We start from the raw sequence: 23,227 nt of genomic DNA, 5'->3' as shown, positions 1-23,227 counted from the left end.
ACACTGGCCTAACTCATCTCTTTCCTGAGGATACCTAAAGGGTCCCCTTGTCTTTTGTTCTGCTTTAATTCCTGCCGCATTCGATAAGGTGCCACATAAAAGATTAATAGGCAAGATAAGGGCTCATGGTGTTGGGGGTAATATATTAGCGTGGATAGAGGATTGGTGAACAGACAGGAAGCAGAGAGTGGGCATAAATGGGGCATTTTCAAGTTGGCAGGCAGTGAATAGTAGGGTGCCGCAAGGATCAGTTTTGGGGCTTCAGCTATTTACACTCTATATTAATGACTTGGATGAAGAGTTAGAGAGTAATGTATCTAAGTTTGCTGATGATACAAAGCTCGGCAGAAAGGTCAGCTGTGGGGAGGATGTAGAGAGGCTGCAACGAGATATAGACAGGTTAGGTGAGTGGGCAACAAGATGGCAAATGGAATATAATGTAGGGAAGTGTGAAGTTGTTCACTTTAGTGGTAAAAAATAGAACAGCAGAATAGCAAAAAGGCATAATTCCCAGAACTGACCCCCTGGTCAGCCAACATTACTAAAACAGATTATCTGGTCATTAAACTCAGTGGTGTTTGTGGGAGCTTGCTGTGCATAAATCGGCTGCTGTGTTTCCTACAACATTGATTACACTTCATTGGCTGTAAAGTGCTTTGGGATGTCCTGAGGTGGTGAAAGAAGCGATAGAAATGCAAATTCTTTCTCTCCTCTCTTTTCTGTTATAGAAACATGGAATGGTTACAGCACAGGAGGCCATTCGGCCAGCTCGATGTAGGAGCAATTTAGCGAAACCCACTTCCTTGCCCTTTCCCCTAGACCTGCAAATCTTTTCTTTTCAGTTGCTTAACCAATTCCTTTTGAAAGCCACGTTTGAACCTGCCTCCACCACACTCTCAGGTGGTGCATTCTGGATCCTAACCACTCGCTGCATGAAAAAGTTTTTCCTCATGCTGTCTTTGATTCTTTTGCCAATCTTCTTAAATCGGTGTCCTCTGATTCTTGGCCCTTCCACCAATGGGGACAATGTCTCCCAATCTACTCTGTCAAGACTCTTCACGATTTTGAACACCTCTATCAAATCGCCACTCAAATTTTTCTTCTCTATGGAGAGCAGCTAATCTAATCTAATCCAATCTAATCACATAACTGAAGTCCCTCATCCCCAGAAGCATTCCCCTAAATCTTTTCTGCACCCTCTCCAATGCCTTCATATTACTCCTAAAGTGTGGTGCCCAGACTTGGATATAATACTCCAGTTGAGGCCGAACCAGTGTTTTATAAAGGTTTACCATAACTTCCTTGCTTTTTTACTCCATGTCTCTACTTACAAAGCCTAGGATCCCGTATCCCTTTTTAACCACTTTCTCAACCTGCCTGCCACTTTCAATGATTTGTGCAGATATACTCCCAGGCTCCTGCAGCCCCCTTTAGAACCCTACATTTTAGTTTATAATGCCTCTTCTCGTTCTTCCTAAATTAAACTGTTAAGCACCTTTAATTAGTCAGTAGGAATCCCAAGAGCAGAACAAGGGTTAAACCTATCTTTATGCCACAGTCCCATAAGAGGCAAAGGTAATGGCGTGAGTTATGAGCCGTCACACAAGATGCACAAACTCTCTGTGCTATGCCTCACTGATTACGTTTTCTGAAGTGTTAGCCATGGTTCAGTGGTAACACACGAACTGAAGCCCGATTTCTGATACTGAGCACTTAATGTAGGCTGACATGCCAGTGCAGTGCTGAGGGGGTGCTACACTGTCAGAGGTGCTGTGTGCATAATTAGGTGTTGGGTTTCCTACATTACAGCAGTCACTACACTTCATAAAATACTTCAGTGACTGTAAAACACTTTAGGACAAGGTGACACAGGAATGAAAGTTTTTTCTTAAACATCGTGACCCAAAACATTTGTTCTATTCAGAGTCGTGCTGCTCACTGTGTGAAGTACATTGCTGATAGGAGTGGTGTTTGCTTCCAAATGCACTTGCCTAGAAGCCCGTCATTTACTTAGATAGCTGGAATAATCTCTGATCTGTGTGGTAAAGCTTCATATTTCACTAATGCTTTCAAGTCATGACAAACTCAACTCCTGCCCAGATATTCTTTTCGCTGGTGTGTAACAAAAAGGAATGTTGTAACCATAGGCTGGGAAAATACCATTTGGGCCATTAAATCCATTCCTTCCACAGCCCCTGTACGCTCTACCCTATCATGGACTCTAACTGCCCGTTTAATCCCCATCATGGACAGTCCAGAGACTTGAGCACAAAAATCTAGGCTGACACTGCAGTGCAACACTGATGGAGTGCTGCACCGTTGGAGGTGCCGTCTTTCAGATGAGATGTTAAATCGCAAAAGATCCCATGGTGCTATTTTGAAAAAGAGCAGGGGAGCTTTCACCAGTGTCCTGCGCCAATAATTATCCCTGATTCAACCTCACGAAAACAGATTATCTCATTATTATCATATTGCTGGTTGTGGGAGCTTGCCATGTGCAAATTGGCTGCAACTTTTCCCACGTTACAACAATGATCAACAAAGGTACATCATTGGCTGTAAAGCGTTTTGGGGCATTCTGAGCTCCTGAAAGGCACTATGGAAATGCAGAGTCTTTCTTTCTACACGCTATGATGAACTCCAACCCACCCATTTGATAGGGCAGGATGGGCTGAATGGCCTCCTCCTATTGTCTGCACACTTGAACAACACCATCAACAAGAGGGGTGGGACAGCCTTGTCTATGTGACATCATCGCGCAGGATACGTGGGAACGTCATCGCAGCGACATCGTACGGATGAGCTTGACGTAATCGCGCCTATCTTACGGCCCCTCAACGTCACCGCGTCGACCATATGACGGGCGGTCGGCGCTGACGTCAGCCGGAGAAGATGGCGTCGTTGCTGCAGCTGGAGCGGGTGGTTTATCTCGTCAACGGCGAGAAGAAGCTCCGGTTGCCGCTGTCGCAGCTTTATTTCTGCCGTTACTGCCATGAGTTGCGCTCGCTCGAGTGCGTCTCCCATGAAGTAGGTGCCATCTTTCAATGAAACAAAACATAATTAGCCATCAGCTGCCGTCTTAGGTCCCGCCCACACGCCGGCCGGACCGCACCTTATTGGTTCATCCCGTGTTAGTCAAATTCCTCGACCAATGGGTGCGCGTTCCAGGCTGTCAATCAGGGCTCACTATGGCGACAAGGTGAGACTGGGATGGTCGTGGCCTGGGAGTCAGGTCGCTGCCGGCCTGTTCACCGCCCTCACTGCAGCGGCGCTGAGAGGAATGAAGCCCATTGCACCCATACCGCCGCCCCCTCCTGCATCCTAGCGCTCGACCTCAGTCCCTGCCGTGTTAGAGCCCTTTCGGCCACACCCGAACAGGCTCATTCCCTGCTCTCGGGCTAATGCTTTTGGAATCCTGTCCCTCCCCCACTCGTCAAGGAGGCCGCTCATCTCTCTTCCCCCACCCCCCACCCCCCCCCATCCATTCCTCCCTCCTCCCCCCCCCATCCATTCCTCCCTCCTCCCCCCCATCCATTCCTCCCTCCTCCCCCCCCATCCATTCCTCCCTCCTCCCCCCCCCATCCATTCCTCCCTCCTCCCCCCCCCCCATCCATTCCTCCCTCCTCCCCCCCCCATCCATTCCTCCCCCCCCCCATCCATTCCTCCCCCCCCCCATCCATTCCTCCCCCCCCCATCCCTTCCTCCCCCCCCCCATCCCTTCCTCCCCCCCCCCATCCCTTCCTCCCCCCCCCATCCCTTCCTCCCCCCCCCATCCCTTCCTCCCCCCCCCATCCCTTCCTCCCCCCCCCATCCCTTCCTCCCCCCCCCATCCCTTCCTCCCCCCCCCATCCCTTCCTCCCCCCCCCATCCCTTCCTCCCCCCCCCATCCCTTCCTCCCCCCCCCATCCCTTCCTCCCCCCCCCCATCCCTTCCTCCCCCCCCCATCCCTTCCTCCCCCCCCCATCCCTTCCTCCCCCCCCCATCCCTTCCTCCCCCCCCCCCATCCCTTCCTCCCCCCCCCCCATCCCTTCCTCCCCCCCCCCCCATCCCTTCCTCCCCCCCCCCCATCCCTTCCTCCCCCCCCCCATCCCTTCCTCCCCCCCCCCATCCCTTCCTCCCCCCCCCCCATCCCTTCCTCCCCCCCCCCATCCCTTCCTCCCCCCCCCCATCCCTTCCTCCCCCCCCCCATCCCTTCCTCCCCCCCCCCCCCCATCCCTTCCTCCCCCCCCCCCCCCATCCCTTCCTCCCCCCCCCCCCCCATCCCTTCCTCCCCCCCCCATCCCATCCCTTCCTCCCCCCCCCATCCCATCCCATCCTCCCCCCCCCATCCCATCCTCCCCCCCCCCCCCCATCCCATCCCATCCTCCCCCCCCCCCCCCCATCCCATCCTCCCCCCCCCCCCATCCCATCCTCCCCCCCCCCCCCCATCCCATCCTCCCCCCCCCCCCCATCCCATCCTCCTCCCCCCCCATCCCATCCTCCCCCCCCCCCCCCATCCCATCCTCCCCCCCCCCCCCCCAATCCCTTCCTCCCCCCCCCCCCCCCCCAATGTCGCCCAATCACCATGACAGGAACCAACCCCCCCCCCGTCCCCACAACAGGGACCCTTCCTCCCCCACGACATGAACCCCCCCACTGTCCCCACAGCAGCAGTAGGCAACCATGATGTGGGGATGCCGGAAACATGGCTAAACCCCGAGTATGAAAAAGTTACTTGGGGATGTTCAGTTCAACAACTTGCACTTATGTAGCACTTTTAATGTAGTGAAACATCTCAAAGCGCTTCACAAGAGCGTAATCAAACAAAGTTTGATACATAAGATATTGGAGGCAGAGGTAGGTTTTAAGGAGTGTTTTATAGGAGGCAAGAAGCGGAGAAGCTTAGGGAGGGAATTCCAGGTCTTGGCCAGCAATGGTAGAGTGATTAAAATCAGGGGTGCCCAGGCGGCTGGAATGGAGAAGTTGCAGGGCTGGAGAAAATATGTTGCCATATATGCCAGACAACTCAGGAATATAAAATTGAGCCTGTGGGATGGAGTAAGCAATAGAAAGAACTATGGATGGAAATCTCCAATGTGAAAAATCCAAGGTAACATTAGGCACGTGGTATAGACCACCAGGTCGATAGTTTACTTTGTGAAAAAAATAAGGAACATGAAAATAGGAAAGTTATTGTAACTGAACACTTCAATCAACCAACTATGAATTGCAAAAACTCAAGTGGTTAAGCATATTGTGTGACTGATTCATAATTCATCTTGACCTGGTATTTGGATATGACCCAAGTAATATACAGGAAGTGGAGGATGAAGAACATTGGGAAGGAAATAATGATGACATTATGATCAAGTATAAAATAATCTGAGATTCAATTCCACCAAAATCCAGGAGCCAGGTTTATAATTGTTAAAGGCAAAATTTGAAGAGATGAAAAAAGAATTAAAACAAATGGATTGGAGGGATTGTTGGCCAGCATTTCAGTGGAGAACAAAAGGAACACCTTGAAAAGAATATTGCAGAGCATACAGGACATGCCTGTGCCCATGATCAGCAAGATCAGACTAAATAAATGTGACCTCCAAACTGGCTAACAAATTAAAAGGAAAAATGCTCTCTACAGATTCTTCAGGCAGCAAGGAGGCGGAGCTGTGTAGCCTTAATACAGAATCCTTCAGAAATAACTTAAAAAGAGTGATCAAAGGGGTTGACACACTGAGAAGAAAAGTGTAGGTTAAGAACAAGCTATAATGGTAAAAACGTCAATGTGCTGTGGATGCCGGAAATCTGAAATAAAAACAGGAAATTCTCGAAACACTCAGCAGGTCAGGCTGTCTGTGGGGAGAGAAGCACTTAGTTAAAACAAACATATGAATTAGGAGCAGGAGTAGGCCACTCAGCCCTTCGAGCCTGCTCTGCCATTCAGTAAGTTCATGGCTGAACTGATTACTCCACATTTCCACCTACCCCGGATAACCTTCCAGCCCCTTGCTTATCAAGAATCTATCTACCTCTGCCTTAAAAATATTCAAAGACTCTGCTTCCACCACCTTTTGAGGAAGGGAATTCCAAAGACTCACGACCCTCAGAGAAAACATTTCTCCTCATCTCTGTCTTAAATGGGAGACCCCTTATTTTTAAAACAGTGACCCCTAGTTCAAGATTCTCCTACAAGGGGAAACACCCTTTCCACATTCATCCTGTCAAGACCCCTCGGATCTTCTATGTTTCAATCAAGTCGCCTCTTACACTTCTAAATTCCAGTGGATACAAGCCTAGCCTGTCCAATCTTTTCTTGTAAGACAGCCCGCCAATTCCAGGTATTAGTCCAGTAAACCTTCTCTGTATTGCCTCCAACGCATTTACATCCTTCCTTAAATAAAGAGACCAGTACTGTACACAGAACGCCAGATGTGGTTTCACCAATGCCCTGTATAGCTGAACATAACCTCCCTACTTTTGTATTCAATTCACCTTGTGATAAATGATAACATTGTTAGCTTTCCTAATTACGTGCTGTACCTGCATGCTAACCTTTTGTGATTCATGCACTTCTTTCTTTTTCTTTTGGGCCTCCTTATCTCGAGAGACAATGGATACGCGCCTGGAGGTGGTCAGTGGTTTGTGAAGCAGCGCCTGGAGTGGCTATAAAGGCCAATTCTGGAGTGACAGGCTCTTCCACAGGTGCTGCAGAGAAATTTGTTTGTTGGGGCTGTTGCACAGTTGGCTCTCCCCTTGCGCCTCTGTCTTTTTTCCTGCCAACTACTAAGTCTCTTCGACTCGCCACAATTTAGCCCTGTCTTTATGGCTGCCCGCCAGCTCTGGCGAATGCTGGCAACTGACTCCCACGACTTGTGATCAATGTCACACGATTTCATGTCACGTTTGCAGACGTCTTTATAACGGAGACATGGACGGCCAGATCTCTGCATTTCAGAGCTCTGCAATCTCTCAATGTTTCAGGTTGATGACCTTTTGTCACAAAACAAAATAATTCAGTGTGTCCCCTCATCCCTGTTATTGAATGTGCGGGCACCCACAGCTTCCCCCCTCCCCCCCCCCCCCCCGGCTAAATGTGGGACCCCTGCATGGAGAATATACATTGAAATGAGCTGGTTGGGCCGAATGGCCTATTTTCATGAAATGAAATACTAGGACTGTTTCCTCTGGGATAGGGGAGGGCAAGGGAAAATATGAGATTTATAAAATTAGTAAGTGCATTGATAAGGTGACTAGGGAAAGATTTTTCTCTGCCTGATGAGTCAGTGATGGGGATCACTAGTACTCGTTAAACTCGTGCTTGTCTTCAAAAGATGTACTGTAATGTTACTGGTTTAATCTCTCAATCATTGAGATAGACTAGTGGGAAATGATGAGATATTTTATCCAAAGAGGCTTAATACCTTAGAAGAATAGCTAATGATTCTGGGTGGTCAGGCAAATCCCCGGTGAACTTCAGTATGTGCTGGCACTAAGTTTATTTAACCTATTGGTGTAGTATATTGGGAAAAATATTAAGTTGATGTTCAGAGTGCTGCTTATAGAATCATACAGCACAGAGGAGATCATTCAGCTCATTGTGCCTTGCTAACTCTTCGAAAGAGCTATCGAATTAATCCCACTCCCTGCTCTTTCCCTATAGCCCTGCAAATCTTTCCTTTTCATGTATTTGTCCAAGTAGCCACTTTTGAAAGTTATTATTGAATCTGTTTGCACCACCCTTTCAGACAGTGCATTCCAGATCACAGCAACTCAATCTTCTGCCCAGGTTAATTTGTGTCCTTTGATTATCAGCCGCCTTTATATGACCCTTCAAGTTGCCACAAGTGACAGATCTGAAACCAATGGTTTTATACTTGACTGATTGCAACATATAAGATTCTGAGGGGTCTTGACAGGGTGGATGTGAAAAGGATGTTTCTTGTGGGAGAATCTAGAACTTGGGATCACTTTAAAAATAAGGGGTCGCCCATTTAAGACACGAGAAATTTTTTCTCTGAGGGTCATGAGTCTTTGGAACTCTCTTCCTCAAAAGGTGGTGGAAGCAGAGTCTTTGAATATTTTTAAGGCAGAGGTAGGTAGATTCTTGATAAACAAGGGGGTGAAAGGTTATTGGGGGTAGGTGGGAATGTGGAGTTGAGGTTACAATCAGATCAGCCATGATCTTATTGAATGGCTGCGCAGCCTCAAAGGGCCGAGTAGTCTACTCCTAATTAGTATGTTCTCTGTCAATGGTGCTGTATAAATGCAAGTTATTACCTCATCTGCAAGCACATCGCCATGAGTCAAAGCAAAGCGAACTTTCACAATCTCAGAATATCCCAAAGCACTTTACAGCCAATGAAACACGTTGAAGTGTAGTCATGATTGTAATGCAAGAAATATGTCAGCCAGTTTGTGCACAGCAAGCTACCACAAACAGCGATGAAATAATAAGCAGATGATTTGTTTTTCAGGTGTTGCCTGAGGGATAAATCCCTCGATGACCTCTCCTTATATCTGTGACTTTCTGACAGTGCAGCACTCCCTCTACTGCACAGGGAGTGTCAGCCTGGATTTTGGGCTCAAGTCTCTGGAGTGGGGCTTGAACCCACAAACTTCTGACTCAGGCACGAGTGCCACCCGCTGAGCCACGGCTGACACCATGTACACAGAGGGCAATGTCATTTGTTAGTAAGTGGTTAGACCTCCTGCAGTTTTAGCTGGTTTAGATATTGTGCGGTTGCTGATGGTCTGCCTTGCCATCTCCAGGTGGACTCCCACTACTGTCCAAGCTGTCTAGAGAACATGCCTTCAGCTGAAGCAAAACTGAAAAAGAACAGGTGAGCTGCTTTGTCTGTTACCAAGAGTTACTATGACTGTAAAAATGGTTCTGTGTGACTGTAGCAGTCTTGGACTGTGAAATGAATTGATGTCCCAGCAGGACTGCCACTTTTTGATGCCTTGTAATCTGTGTTGTTTCCGCTGACCAGTTTAGTGCCTAAAGTCAGATTTATGCATCGGGTCACCATGTGCAGGTCAGCTCAATCTCCTGGTCATTGTGTGGAATTAATGCAGTGTTTGAAATCCCCCAGTGCACCTCTGGGGTTCACCTGACATTCCTTAGCTACTTAGGGGTCTTTTTGTATGTGTCAGCCCTCTTTGTTTGTTACATTCTTTAATATTTCCAGATGCAAATCCACCCTGCAACCCTCCCCCCACCCCTGCAGACTGACACACGTGTGCGCGCGCATACCTTGTAGGCGCCCACTTGCATCGGGGCATACCAGCTGTCTACTGCCTTGCCTGTCGCTGTGTTGGCAGGCTATTCAACAATGCAGGACATTATGGCCAAGCCCGAGACTCTCCTTACCTGCCCCCTCCCCATCATTCTTAGGCATCTTCTATCCAGCATTTGAGAACAGGAGGCTTCGCTGCATTTTATTTCACTTCCTAGCCCAGGGGCACTGCAGCAGCCTTACCTCTTTGGTGACTGAGATCACCTGCCTTACCACAGACCAAACCTGGGATCTGTCTGGTGTGTACGGCCCAGCAATAACTGGGTCTCAAACTTATAAGGCTGTTTCATATGACTGTGTCTTTATCAGGGAGGCCAGCTGTGTATCAGCCTTTTTTTATTCATTCACAGGATGTCGGCATTGCTGGCAATGCCAGCATTTGTTGCCCCATCCCTAATTTCCCTCGAGAAGGTGGTGAGCTGTTGTCTTGAACCGCTGCAGTCCTTGGGGTGTAGGTACACCAACAGTGCTGTTAGGAAGGGAATAGATGGTGGACAGGCTTTGGGGAGACAGGTGAGTTACTCGCTGCAGAAATCCCAGTCTCTGACCTGCTCTTGTAGCCACAGCATTTATGTGGCTTGTCCTGTTCAGTTTCTGGTCAATGGTAATCCCCAAGATGTTGATAGTGGTCGATTCAGCAAATATAATGCCATTGAACGTCAAGGGGAGATGGTTAGATTCTCTCTTGTTGGAGATGGTCATTGCTTGGCACTTGTGTGATGGGAATGTTACTTGCCACCTATCAGCCCAAACCTGGATGTTGTCCGGCTCTTGTTGCATTTGAACATGGGCTGTATCAGTATCTGAGGAGTTGCGAATGGTGCTGAACATTGTTCAATCATCAGCGCACATCCCCGCTTCCGACCTTATGATGGAAGGAAGGTCATTGATGCAGCAGCTGAAGATGGTTGGACCCAGGACCCTACCCTTCGGAGCTCCTGCAGCAATGTCCTGGTGCTAAGATGATTGACCTCCAACAACCGCAACCGTCTTCCTTTGTGCTAGGTATGACTCCAACCAGCGGAGAGTTTTCCCCCTGATTCCCATTGACTCAAGGGCTCCTTGCTGCCATGCTTGATCTAATGCTGCCTTGACGTCAAGGGTAGTCACTCTCACCTCATCTCTGGAGTTGAGCTCTTTTGTCCATCTTTGGATGAAGGCTGTAATGAGGTCAGGAGCTGAGCGGCCCTGGCGGAACCCAAACTGAGCTTCAGTGAGTAGGTTATTGCTGAGTAAGTGCCGCTTGATAGCACTGTTGATGATTTGCCCTGCTTTTTGTGTACAGGACATACATGGGCAATTTTCCATATTGCTGGGTAGATGCCAGTGTTGTAGCTGTACTGGAACAGCTTGGCTTGGGGCGTGGCAAGTTCTGGAGCACAGGCCTTCAGTACTATTGCCGGAATGTTGTCAGGGCCCATAGCCTTTGCAGTATCCAGTGCTGCCTTGATATCACGTGGAGTGAATCGGATTGGCTGAAGACTGGCATCTGTGATTCTGGGGACTTCAGGAGGAGGCCGAGATAGATCATCCCCTCTGCACTTCTGGCTGAAGATGGATGCAAATGCTTCAGCCTTGTCTTTTGCATTGATGTTTTGGGCTCCCCCCATCATTGAGGATGGGGATGTTTCCTGTCAGTTGTTTAGTTGTCCACCACTATTCACGACTGGATGTGGTAGTACCGTAGAGCTTATATCTGATCCGTTGGTTGTGGGATTGCTTAGCCCTGTCTATTGCATGCTGCTTCCGCTGTTAAACTCATTTTTAGGTATGCCTGGTGCTGCTCTTGGCATGCCTTCCTGCATTCTTCATTGAACCTTAATGCCTGGGTGCTAATCATTGCAGCACAGAAAGAGGTCATCTGGCCTCTCGTGTCTGTGCTGGCTGTTTGAAAGAGCTATCCAATTGTACTTTCTCCCAATTGTTCTTTCATAGCCCTGCAAACTTTTTTCCTTTTCAAGTATTTATCAAATTCTCTTTTGAAACTTGTATTTAATCTGCTTCCACAATTCTATTACGCGATGCGTTTCAGATCGCTGTGTTTTTTAAAAAAAAGTTCCAGGTTCCCCTCTGGTTCTCTTGCCAATGACATTAAATCTATGCCCTCTGGTGACCGTCCTTTCTGCCAATGAAAACAGTTTCTTCCTATTGATCAAGACCACACATAATTTTGAACACCTCTATTAAATCTCAACTTAACCGTACCTGCTCCAAGGAGAACACTCCCAGCTTCTCAAATTCTCTATGCCCACATAACCATAAAAATAAATTCTCACATTTACCCCACCTCCCCAACCCCATTTCAAACTGATAATTGTGACTGAGTTCCAAAATGACTCTGGTTTGTAGATTTGCAGGAATTGATTATCTCGATTCACTCAATGCCTGTTGTTTGTAGGTCATCTAATGGTTGTTTGTTTTCTACAGATGTGCTAATTGTTTTGACTGCCCATGCTGCATGCATACTCTCTCCACAAGAGCAACCAACATCCCAGCACCTCTCCCCGATGATCCAGCTAAGACCACCATGAAGAAGGCTTACTATCTGGCCTGTGGCTTCTGCCGCTGGACTTCCAGGGATGTCGGCATGGCAGACAAATCTGTGGGTAGGTAGTGGCGCAGCTTGAGACATGATGCCTTCATCGGCCTCTCATTGTCCACCCTTTCTGTGCATTTCTGTGTTTGTAGCATCTTGCGACTTGCTAATCGTAATCTTTCTCTTTCAGCCAGCGGAGGGTGGCAAGAACCAGAGAACCCTCATACCCAGCGGGTAAGTTTGGTGGTGCAAACATACAGTAACAAATGAAAAATCACATGGCTGTAACATTGCATTGAGCTGCCTCACCACGCCTTTCCTGAAGCACTGGCTAATGCTGGGGTATAGTCTCATGGTTGTTGGCTGCACCCAGCTGCATGAGCCTGGACAGTGCGTTGTCGGACTCTTCAACCAGGTATATGGTTGGGGACAGGGGCACCGAAGCCAAGTCGGATATTGTCATTACTCTTTCCATCAGGAATCATGAGGAATAGGAGTAGGCTACTTAGCCTTTCAAGCCTGCTCTGCCGTTCAACAAGATCATGGCTGATCTTCTACCTCAACTTCCTGCACTATCCTCATATCCCTCGAATCTTTTAGTATCCAATCGGATAGTAATCGGGAGAGCCGGCTAATTTGACTTCTCCCTTTCCTTATCCCGGGATAACTGAGATGAATTGTAGCATCTCTTCCAAAGTGAAGATGGCTGACTGCACACAGCCTGAGAATTGCTTTTGAGACTTTGTGATCTGTCTTTCAGTACCATGGTGGTCGCTGCCTTGACCAACTGAGCCACTGGGTGAGCTAGTGTGGGTTTAATTTTATCATTCAGTCTCTTGACATGACAAGTGTGATTTCTACAGTGGAACTTGCTGAATGCATGTACTGAAAGCTCTGCCACTTCCCGCTTCCTTCCACATCAAACACATGCCCAGTTTGCTCCTTGCATTGTGGATTGGAAATTGGGATGCTGATAAAGCACAATGATGACAAGTTTTTTTAATTCCACATGTCCTGTGTTTTAAGTTGCAAAATAATTTTATGACAATCTGGTAGTTTCATGGTCACTATAACTGATACTAGCTTTTTTAATTCCAGATTTATTTAATCAAATTCCCCCGCTGCCATGTTGGGATTTGAACTTGTCCCTCTGGATCATTCGTCCAGGCTTCTGGATTATTAGTCCAGTAGCACAACCCCTATGCTACCGTACCTGCTTTGGGTGTCTCTACAGGCGGCCATTTATATAGGTTTCACTGTATTTAATTGCACAATTCTCATCTAATGTTTTGCAGCTGAGAGCAGACTGGGCAATGTTTGTATTGGGCCTGTGTTCATTATTCGTTCAGCAATGAGCTGTCTGAAATTTTTTACTTATTTCAACATTGCCAGTTCAGACAGGGGAATTGAGTTGGAGTTAAAGGGAGTTAAAATGCCTGCGACTCAACAATATGGACTGTAAATGGAAGTTCTAAGCTGCATCTTTCTCCACCTCCTTCCTCAACAGATCAATAAATTGCTGGAGTATTACCACCAACTGGCACAGAAAGAGAAGATTGAACGTGATCGCAAGAAGCTGGTTAGACGCAGAAACTACATGCCGCTCGCGTTTTCTGTGAGTTCTCCGTTAAGGAATTCTGCATGTTTCTATAAAGGAGACAGGAAAGGGTAGCATTTGCGCCTATGACCTTTGGCCTTGACTCAATTAACCACGCTGTCTATGTCAGGAGGTGCGGGACCTTGACGTAGCGCGTAACTCTGACCTGAGCTTCCTTCCCGCAACTCCTCAGCTGACGGACTGCCCTCTGTCACTTTCCTGCAGCTCTCCATGGCCTCGAGGTTTGGCTCTCTCTGCCCTCCACAAATTATAACTTCTTCAAAGCACTGTGGTCTGTGCCCTCAACTGCACAAGGCCCCGCTCTTCCATCAGCCCTCTGCTGGACTGGCTGTCCAGTGAAATCTGGAATCTCTCTCATGCACAGTGTGGCAGAAATCTGGAACACACTTTTCCCCAGAAGTCTTGAAATTTTCAAGACTGAGATGGATACATTTTTGTTAGGTTAGGTTATCAAGGTATGCAGGTTTTCTAGGAGAGTAAATGGAATTGAGGTATAACAGTCTCAGGCTGAACCAGACTGTTGGCAACCTTGGTGACACATTTGACCCCGAGATGAGCTTCCAACCACATGTCCACTCCATCATTATGATCTCTTATCTCTCCCTCCATAGCAATACCTCCGTACCATCATCCATGCCTTTGTTACCTCTAGACTGGATTATTGTAAGGTGCCTGTTGGCCGGCCTTCCACATTCTACCCGCAGAAACTTGAGATCACCCAGAACTCTGCTGCCTGCGTTGTGACTCGCACCAAGTTCTGTTCCCCTGTGCTCACTGACCTACGTTGGATCCCGGTCAAGCAATGCCTTTATTTTAAAATTCTCACCCTTGTTTTCAAATCCCCCCCATGGACTCGCCCCTCCCTATATCTATACTCTCCTTCAGCCTCCCCGAGATATCTGCGCTCCTCTAATTCTGGCCTCCTGAGCATCCCCAAATTTAATTGCTCCACCATTGGTAGCCTTCAGCTGCCTGGGCCCCAAGTTCTGGAATTCTCTTCCTAAACCTCTAAGCCTGTCCACCTCACTTTCTTCTTTTGAACTGCCCCTTAAAACCTACCTTTTTGACCAAGTTCTTGGTCACCTGTCCTAATATCTCCTTCCGTGGCTTGGTGTCACATTTTGTTTTATAATGTTCCTGTGAAGCGCCTTGGGACATTTTATTGTGTTAAAGGCGCTATCTAAAGTTTTTGTATCGATGAGTCATGATCTAATTGAATGACAGAACAGGCTCAATGGGTTGAATGGTCTACCCCTGTTACTTGTGCTTGCCTGACAGGAACCTTGCTATCTGCTGGCGATATTTGTTGATTACTCCTTGTTCCCTGTTCCTTGCTCCTAGCTCCCCCTTCAGTGGGCCTCCCTTCAGTCTTGATTCTTTCCTTTTCATCTACCTCACTCCCTGCTCTCCGGCTTATTGAAAAGCCTCCAGACCTCCACCCGCCTTTTCAGTTCTGCTTTTGCATGAAATCTGCCAGGATTCCCTTCCCAATGTGAAGCACTTTGAGATTATTTTTGTACAAGTGCTGTGGAAATAGTGAGATTGGTAGATTTTCTTTTAATCGTATCAATGGTTTCAGAAACAATGTGGAGACATAGAATTAGAATCATAGAAAGTGTAAGGCACAGAAAGAGGCCACTTGACCCATTGTATCTGTGCCGGCCAAAAACGATCCACCTATTCTAATCCTAGCTTCTAGCATTTGGTCTGTAGCCCTGCAGATTGCGGTACTTGAGTAGCATATCCAGACTGCTTTTGAATGAGTTGAGGGTTTCGGCCTCAACTACCCTTTCAGGCAGTGAGTTCCAGACCCCCACCACCCTCTGGGTGAACAAAGAACAAAGAAAATTACAGCACAGGAACAGGCCCTTCGGCCCTCCAAGCCTGCGCTGATCCAGATCCTCTATCTAAACATGTCGCCTATTTTCTAAGGGTCTGTATCTCTTTGCTTCCTGCCCATTCATGTATCTGTCTAGATACATCTTAAAAGACGCTATCGTGCCCGCGTCTACCACCTCCGCTGGCAACGCGTTCCAGGCACCCACCACCCTCTGCGTAAAGAACTTTCCACGCATATCCCCCCTAAACTTTTCCCCTCTCACTTTGAACTCGTGACCCCTAGTAATTGAATCCCCCACTCTGGGAAAAAGCTTCTTGCTGTCCACCCTGTCTATACCTCTCATGATTTTGTACACCTCAATCAGGTCCCCCCTCAACCTCCGTCTTTCTAATGAAAATAATCCTAATCTACTCAACCTCTCTTCATAGCTAGCGCCCTCCATACCAGGCAACATCCTGGTGAACCTCCTCTGCACCCTCTCCAAAGCAGCTACATCCTTTTGGTAATGTGGCGACCAGAACTGAACGCAGTATTCCAAATGTGGCCGAACCAAAGTCTTATACAACTGTAACATGACCTGCCAACCCTTGTACTCAATACCCCGTCCGATGAAGGAAAACATGCCGTATGCCTTCTTGACCACTCTATTTACCTGCGTTGCCACCTTCAGGGAACAATGGACCTGAACACCCAAATCTCTCTGTACATGAATTTTCCCCAGGACTTTTCCTTTTACTGTATAGTTAGCTCTTGAATTGGATCTTCCAAAATGCATCACCTCGCATTTGAAAAAGTTTTTCCTCATCTCCCCTCTAATTTTTCTACTAATCACTTTAAATCTATGCCCCCTTGTCACTGATCTCTCTGCTAAGGTGAATAGACCCTTCACCTCCACTCTATCCTGGCCCCTCAAAATTTTGTACATTTGTACATATTTTTTTAACCAGTCTGCCAGGTGGGACCTTGTCAAGAGCCTTGCTAAAATCCATGTAGACCACATCAACAGCACTACCCTCATCTATCTTCCTTGTTACTTCAAACAATTCGATCAAGTTCGCCAAACAAGATCTTTCCTGAACAAATCCATGCTGACTATCCTTGATTAACCTGTGCCTTTCTAAGTTACAGTTTATCCTGTCTCTCAGAATAATTTGCTCACTGCTGAGGTTAGACTGACTGGCCTGTAATTATTCAGTCTATCCTTCGCTCCCTTTTTAAACAGAGGTACAATGTTAGCAGTTCTCCAATCCTGCGGCGCCACATCTGTTGGTCAGACCTTCTGCTATTTCCTCTCTTGCTTCTTTTAACAGCCTCGGGTACATTTCATCCGGCCCTGGTGATTTATCAACTTTATCAAGGATGCTAATCAAGGATACTAATCCCATTACTACTTCCCCTCTCCCTATGTTTATCACATCCAATTCTTCACAATATCTGCGTTGTCCCCCTCTTTTGTAAAGACAGACGCAAAGTATTCATTAAGAACCATACCAACATCTTCCACCCTACACATAGGTTATCTTTTGGTCTTTTATGGGCCCTACTCTCTTCTTGGTTATCTGCTTACTCTTAATGTATTGATAAATCATCTTTGGGTTCAATTTGATTTTTCTTGACCATATTCTTTCATGCCCTCTCTTTGCTTTCCTAATTTCCTTTTCAATTTCATCTCCCTGCTTTCTGTACTCCTCTCGGCTTTCTGTAGTAGTGAGTTCTCGGTGTCGGGCATAAGCTTTCCTTTTCTGCCTTATCTTACTCTGTAGGCTCCTTGATATCCATGGGCTCTAGATTTGGCCATCTCACCCTTTTTCTTTGTGGGAACATATTTACCCTGGACCCCTTGAATCTCCCCTTTGAATGCCTCACACTGTTCTGACGCTGATTTACCTTCAAGTAGCTGTTACCAGCCCACTCTCGCTAAATTACTCCTCAGTTTAGTAAAATTGGCCTTGCCCCAATTGAGAACTCTTACTCCTGTTCTATCTCTGTCCTTTTCCATAATTATGTTGAAACTGCCTGCATTATGATCACTACCACCAAAATGATCTCCACTCCTTCCACCTGCCCATCTTCATTTCCTAAAACGAAGTCTAAAACTGCACCCTCTTTTGTTGGACTTGTTACATACTGGGCAGAAAAAAATCTCCTGAATGCACCTCAAGAATTCTGCTCCCTTGATTTCTTTCACACTAAAACTATCCCAGTTAGTATTGGGGTAGTGAAATCCCCTACAATGACTGCCCTATTGTTCTTGCACTTCTCAGAGATTTGCCTACATATCTGCTCTTCTATCTCCCTCTGACTGTTTAGGGGTCTATAGCATACTCCCAGCAGTGTGATTACCCCTTTTTTGTTCCTTAGCTCAATCCATATGGCCTCATTTGATGAACCTTCCAACATATCATCCCTCCTCACAGCTGTAATAGTTTCCTTGACCAAAATTGCCACTCACCTTCCTTTCTTATCCCCCTCTCTATTGTGTCTGAAAACCCTGTAACCAGGAATGTTGAGCTGCCATTTCTGTACCTCCATAAGCCATGTTTCTGTAATAGCTATGATATACTGCCACGTGTCTAGCTGTGCCCTCAGCTCATCTGCTTTATTTGCTATACGCCTTGCATTGAAATCGATACCCTTGAGCACTGTCAAACTTTAAAAAAAATTTCTAACCTTTGTTTCCTCTGTCTTCAACTTGTGCATTAATTTTCTGCCTTCTATTTTCATTTCTGATTTTGTCCCAACTGAGTCTACCCTCAGGTCCCCATCCCCCTGTCAAACTAGTTTAAACCTTCCCCAGCAGCATTAGCAAAAAGTCCTGCAAGGAACTCAGTCCCGGCTCTGTTCAGGTGCAACCCGTCCGGCCTGTACAGGTCTCATCTCCCCCAGAGCCGGTCCCAATGTCCCAGGAATCAAAAGCCCTCCCTCCTGCACCATCTTTCCAGCCACGCATTCACCTGTCATATCCTTCTATTTCTATACCCAGTTGCACGTGGCACTGGGAGTAATCGGAGATTACTACTTTTGAGCTCCTGTTTGCTAATTTCTTACCTAGCTCCCTAAACTCTGACTGCAGGACCACATTTCTCTTTCTACCTATGTTGTTGGTTCCGATGTGAACCATGACTGCTGGCTGTTCACCATCCCCCTTCAGGATGCTCTGTAGCCGCTCAGTGACATCGTTGACCCTGGCACACGGAGGCCACACACCATCCTGGATTCGTGTCTGCGGCCACAGAAACGCCTGTCTGTTCCCCTGACTATTGAATCACCTATCACTATGGCTTTTTCAGCCTTCCCTGTAACCCCCTCTGCAGCTGAGCCACCCATGGTGCCATAGACTTGGCTCTGGCTGCACTCTCCAGGTGAAGCAAAACTTTCCTCAGTATTCAGAACTGAATACCTGTTGGAGAGTGAGATGCACTCAGGAGTGTCCTGCACTACCTGCCTGATTCTTTTTGACTGCCTGGTAGTCACCCATTCCCCTTTTCCCTGCACACTCTTAGCCTGTGGGGTGACCACATCTATAAATGTGCTTTCCACATAGCTCTCATCCTCACGAATGCACTGCAGTGTCGCCAGCTGCCGTTCAAGTTCCAAAACCCGGAGCTCAAGCTGCCGCAATTGACAACACTTCCTGCACAAATGGTTCGCCAGGTTACGGGAAGTATCCTGGAGCTCCCACATGGCACAGGAGGTACACTCTTGAGGATTTGGCATCCCTGCCATTCCTTTATTTATTAGTTGACCCTTTGCTACTGTAAAAAAAAAATTACCAATACTTACAACACCTCAGAATTATTAATAAAACTTTACTAGTACTGATAAATCCTACTAAAATTCAACAGTTAACTAGTTAAAATAAACTTTACTCAAAAAAAATTCTGCAGTTATTCACCTGTTCCTTATTAATACTTAATTTTGTACTTTTTCTTTTAGTCTGCCTGTTGTTGAGACGCTATAATCCAGCTATTTACACACACACCCTAACTGTAGTGTACTAACCCAGCTATTTACTGATACTCTCTCACAGCAGTTACTCACCAACCAATCACCTTGTAGCTTTCATGTCACTGTTCACTTAGTTTTCAAACTTCGGCGCGCCTGGACTCCTTGTCCGGAAGGTAAGTGCTCTAGGCCGCGATCCTTGGGCTGTATTTATCGGCTCCCTGCTCCGTGTTCTTCCCACAGGTCCCGAAGTTAAGATAGACATTGGCCATAAAGAAAGAGATGAATATCTATAGCACCTTTCACAACCTCAGGATGTCCCAAAGCACTTTACAACCAAAGAAGTGCTTTTGAAGTGCTGTGACTTTGTAATGTAGGAAATGCAGCAGCTAATTCACGCACAGCAAGCTCCCACAGACAGCAGTGAACTGATCAGCTGTCTTAGTGATGTTTGTGGAGAGATAAATATTGGACAGGACAGCAGGGAGAACTCCCTGCTCTTTTATGTCCACCTAATAGGGCAGACAGGTTTTACATCTTATCCAAAACGTGGCTGACACCACAGCAGAAGATGGAATTTGAATTCAATTAATAAATCTGGAATTAAAAAGCTAGTCTAATGATGGCCATGAAACCATTGTCAATTGTTGTAAAAACCCATCTGGTTCACTGATGTCCTTTAGGGAAGGAAATCTGCTGTCCTTACCTGGTCTGGCCGACATGTGATTCCAGACCCACAGCAATGTCGTTGACTCTTACATGCCCTCTGAAATGGCCTAGCAAGCCACTCAGTTGCATCTAACCGCTACGAAGTCAATAGCACTGTGGGTGTACCTATCCAACATGGACTGCAGCGGTTCAAGAAGGCAGCTCACCACCACCTTCTCAAGGGCAATTACGGATGGGCAATAAATGCTGGCCTGGCCAACGATGCCCACATCCCATGAATGAATAAAAAAAAAACCTGACAGTGTATCACTCCCTCAGTATTAGTTAAATGCATAACCTGATTGAATGGCGAACAGGCTTGAGGGCCTGAAATGCTTATGTTCCTAACCACTGTGGAGTGAGAACTTGATACTGACACTAGGTAGCTCTAATTTGGAAATAGTTCTTTCACCAGTGTCTGAATCCTTCCCTTGCTCGTGATTCTTGTTCGAGGGGCCCCATATCAACCATTGTACTACCATCCATGTAGTGTTCACAGAATCGATCCTTACAGCTTAGAGGGAGGGCGCGTGACCCATCGTTCTGATGCCGGCCCTTTTAACTGGAGATACCTTCCACCAGCCCTATTCCTCCTCCTCCTCCTCCTTCCATTGTGGGAACTGGCTCTTCTCAGAATGCACATGCTTTGTGCTGTCATGAAATTGGGTGGAAAATGATTCCATGCAGTTTGTTTCTTATCCGAAACGATTGTTGCTCAACCATTATGTAAGGCTGTTAGTCAATTTAAAAAATTGTAAAAGGAAGGAAAGTGATGTAGAGCACATCTTGCGTTTATGGGAAACTGGAATCATACAGGGCGGTGCAGTGGTTAGCACCGCAGCCTCACAGCTCCAGCGACCCGGGTTCAATTCTGGGTACTGCCTGTGTGGAGTTTGCAAGTTCTCCCTGTGTTTGCGTGGGTTTCCTCCGGGTGCTCCGGTTTCCTCCCACATGCCAAAGACTTGCAGGTTGATAGGTAAATTGGCCATTAGCAATTGCCCCTAGTATAGGTAGCTGGTAGGGAAATATAGGGACAGGTGGGGATTTGGTAGGAATATGGAATTAGTGTAGGATTAGTATAAATGGGTGGTTGATGGTTGGCACAGACTCAGTGGGCCGAAGGGCCTGTTTCAGTGCTGTATCTCTAAACTAAAACGAAACTAAAATACATCACAAAAGGAGCCCATTCGAACCATCGTGCCTTTACTGGCTCATTGAAAGAAGCATCTACTTTCTCTGTAGCCTTTTAATTAAAAATAAGGTTGGTATGAAAAGTCTTTGAAACCTTTTGGAAAACTTGCTAAACTTTAGCTATATCAAAAAAGCCAGGTGGAGGTGAGATTTTGTTTTACTCTAGTTATGATCTGGAATGTGCAGCCTGAAAGGGTGGTGCAAGCAGATTCAATAGTAACTTTCAAAAAGGAATTGGATAAATACTTGAAAAGGAAAAATTTGCAGGGTTATGGGAAAAGAACAGGTGGGAGTGGAACTAATTTGATAGCTCTTTTAGAGAGTTGGCACAGGCACAGTGGGTTCTCCTGTATGATTCCATGATATCCAACTTGAACTATGGGCTGTTTGTATTCAAAGTAACGTTTCAGAGGAAATCTTCTTGAAGTTCAGCAAGATTGGGAAAGTAGACCTGCAATGGTACTTTCATCCACAACAGGGCAGGAGGACAAGAGGGCCCAGGGTCAGGTCCTTATAACGCAAATTCAGCACCAATTTCAGGAAACATTGCTTTACTCGGATGGTGAGCAGCAGCTGGAGTGTGGGGCCAGGATTGCCGCCTTCAGGGCACTGGACTCCTTTAAAGAATTGGGTACATGTTCTAATGGAAAGTTGATTGAATCATAGAATCTTAAAGCACCGAAGGAGGACATTTGGCCTGTTGTGCATGCTCCAGCTCTTTGACAGATTTATCTAATTAGTCTGATGCCCTAGCTTTCCCCCCATAACCCTGCAAATTAGTTCTCCCAAGACAGTGAAGGGTTGGTATTCTGGAAAGAAGGGGTCATTTATGTGTGGTCTTAAGACCACTAATGCATTTACCTTGGGGTCAGGCTGCTCTGGACTGGCACTTGACTAGTCTGAAGGAATGACTTATCGCTGGCTCAGGATAAACCTACTTGCTCAGAGTGGTATCATTAGAGCAAGGACCTTTAGAGATTTATTTACAATCAATCAATGTTGTCATGTACTGTTTATCAGTGTAAAATCATGGAGTATTTAAATGAATGGAACACCCCCCTCCCCTTTAACCTATAGATAACCAAAAGGTGAAGGACCATCATCAGTGCAGCCTGATCAAACTTTCTTGTTTAGCTTGTATGTGTTAATTGCACTGTCTTAACTGCTGAATTACTTTTTTTGTCTCAATACTGCTGCTGCTCGGGGTGTGCAGACGCACACTATACATGTGGTGGTGAGTTAGTTACTATGTTCAGTTGCCCACTGTTGCTGTATCATACATCTTGAATCCATTTTGGTGCTGTCCAACACTTTACTAGGGCCAACAGTGGTTCAGGAGGCTCGGGCGGGGGTCCTGTTTTGGTTTAAACTTGGGAAGAAAGTCAGACAGATTTAAAGCTCGATCAGTCTTTAGAAATTTGACTTCTGTGTAAAGTAGCAGTGCCGTACAGGGCAGGTGATTTTGTAATCTTTTATAATTCATATTTTTAGAAGAGTGTTAGTTTTTTGTATATAATTCTGCATTTGGAATTGTCTTCATTTTTATTGGTTTGTAACATTGAGATATACTTCAATTTTATCAATTGTAGCATCTGTTCTATGTATGTTTGTGTGTCGATAACGTGATCATGTGTGTACATAATGTGCATGTGTGCCATCTGTCATATGCATGTGTGTTTATAATCAATGTGTATAATCAATACATGCATTAATCCATGGTTACATATAACAAATATGTATGTATATCATAAGGAAGTCTCTGAGCGTCTGTCTTCTCTTATTGTTTTGGCAATCAATAGGCTACAGAAAAATCGTACTGACCCTAATTTGCTCACTGTGTAGTAAGTAAATGAGCACAAGAAACTCGCTGTGGAGATTTATAATTTTAGATTTTAGTCCTTTCAAATTGAAATTGTGCGTGAGGGCAATACCCCTTGATATTGTCGGAAATACTGTTTGTGCCCAAGTGTTCAAACAGCTCAAATACTTCTGGGATAAAAGGCAGAATCAGTCCTTGTATTGCTGGTTCAAAAACAAGAAATGCTGGAATCACTCAGCAGGTCTGGCAGCATCTGTGGAAAGAGAAGCAGAGTTAACGTTTCGAGTCAGTGACC

The 23,227-nt window shown here is 46.4% G+C and overlaps 1 protein-coding gene across 2 annotated transcripts in view; it reads left to right on the top strand.

Annotated features, from left to right (window-relative positions):
- Window positions 1–2,864: 2,864 nt before the first annotated feature.
- dctn4 (dynactin 4) overlaps window positions 2,865–23,227 on the top strand; it is a 52,322-nt gene continuing 31,959 nt past the window's right edge. The window contains exons 1-5 of one of the 2 annotated variants that reach the window (XM_068044063.1): window positions 2,865–3,027; window positions 8,749–8,819; window positions 11,703–11,881; window positions 12,002–12,045; window positions 13,319–13,426. In XM_068044063.1, the coding sequence (XP_067900164.1) occupies window positions 2,893–3,027; window positions 8,749–8,819; window positions 11,703–11,881; window positions 12,002–12,045; window positions 13,319–13,426 (537 nt within the window). In that variant the 5' untranslated portion in view covers window positions 2,865–2,892. Of the gene's footprint in view, window positions 3,028–8,509; window positions 8,671–8,748; window positions 8,820–11,702; window positions 11,882–12,001; window positions 12,046–13,318; window positions 13,427–23,227 lie in introns of those variants that run through there. The other variant, XM_068044064.1, reaches the window with a different exon arrangement.

The sequence above is a fragment of the Heterodontus francisci genome, chromosome 12 (genome assembly GCF_036365525.1).
Source record: "Heterodontus francisci isolate sHetFra1 chromosome 12, sHetFra1.hap1, whole genome shotgun sequence".
Classification (NCBI taxonomy): domain Eukaryota; kingdom Metazoa; phylum Chordata; class Chondrichthyes; order Heterodontiformes; family Heterodontidae; genus Heterodontus; species Heterodontus francisci.
The sequence above is the reverse complement of the archived record's forward strand: the minus strand, read 5'-3'. Positions and strand labels throughout refer to the sequence as shown.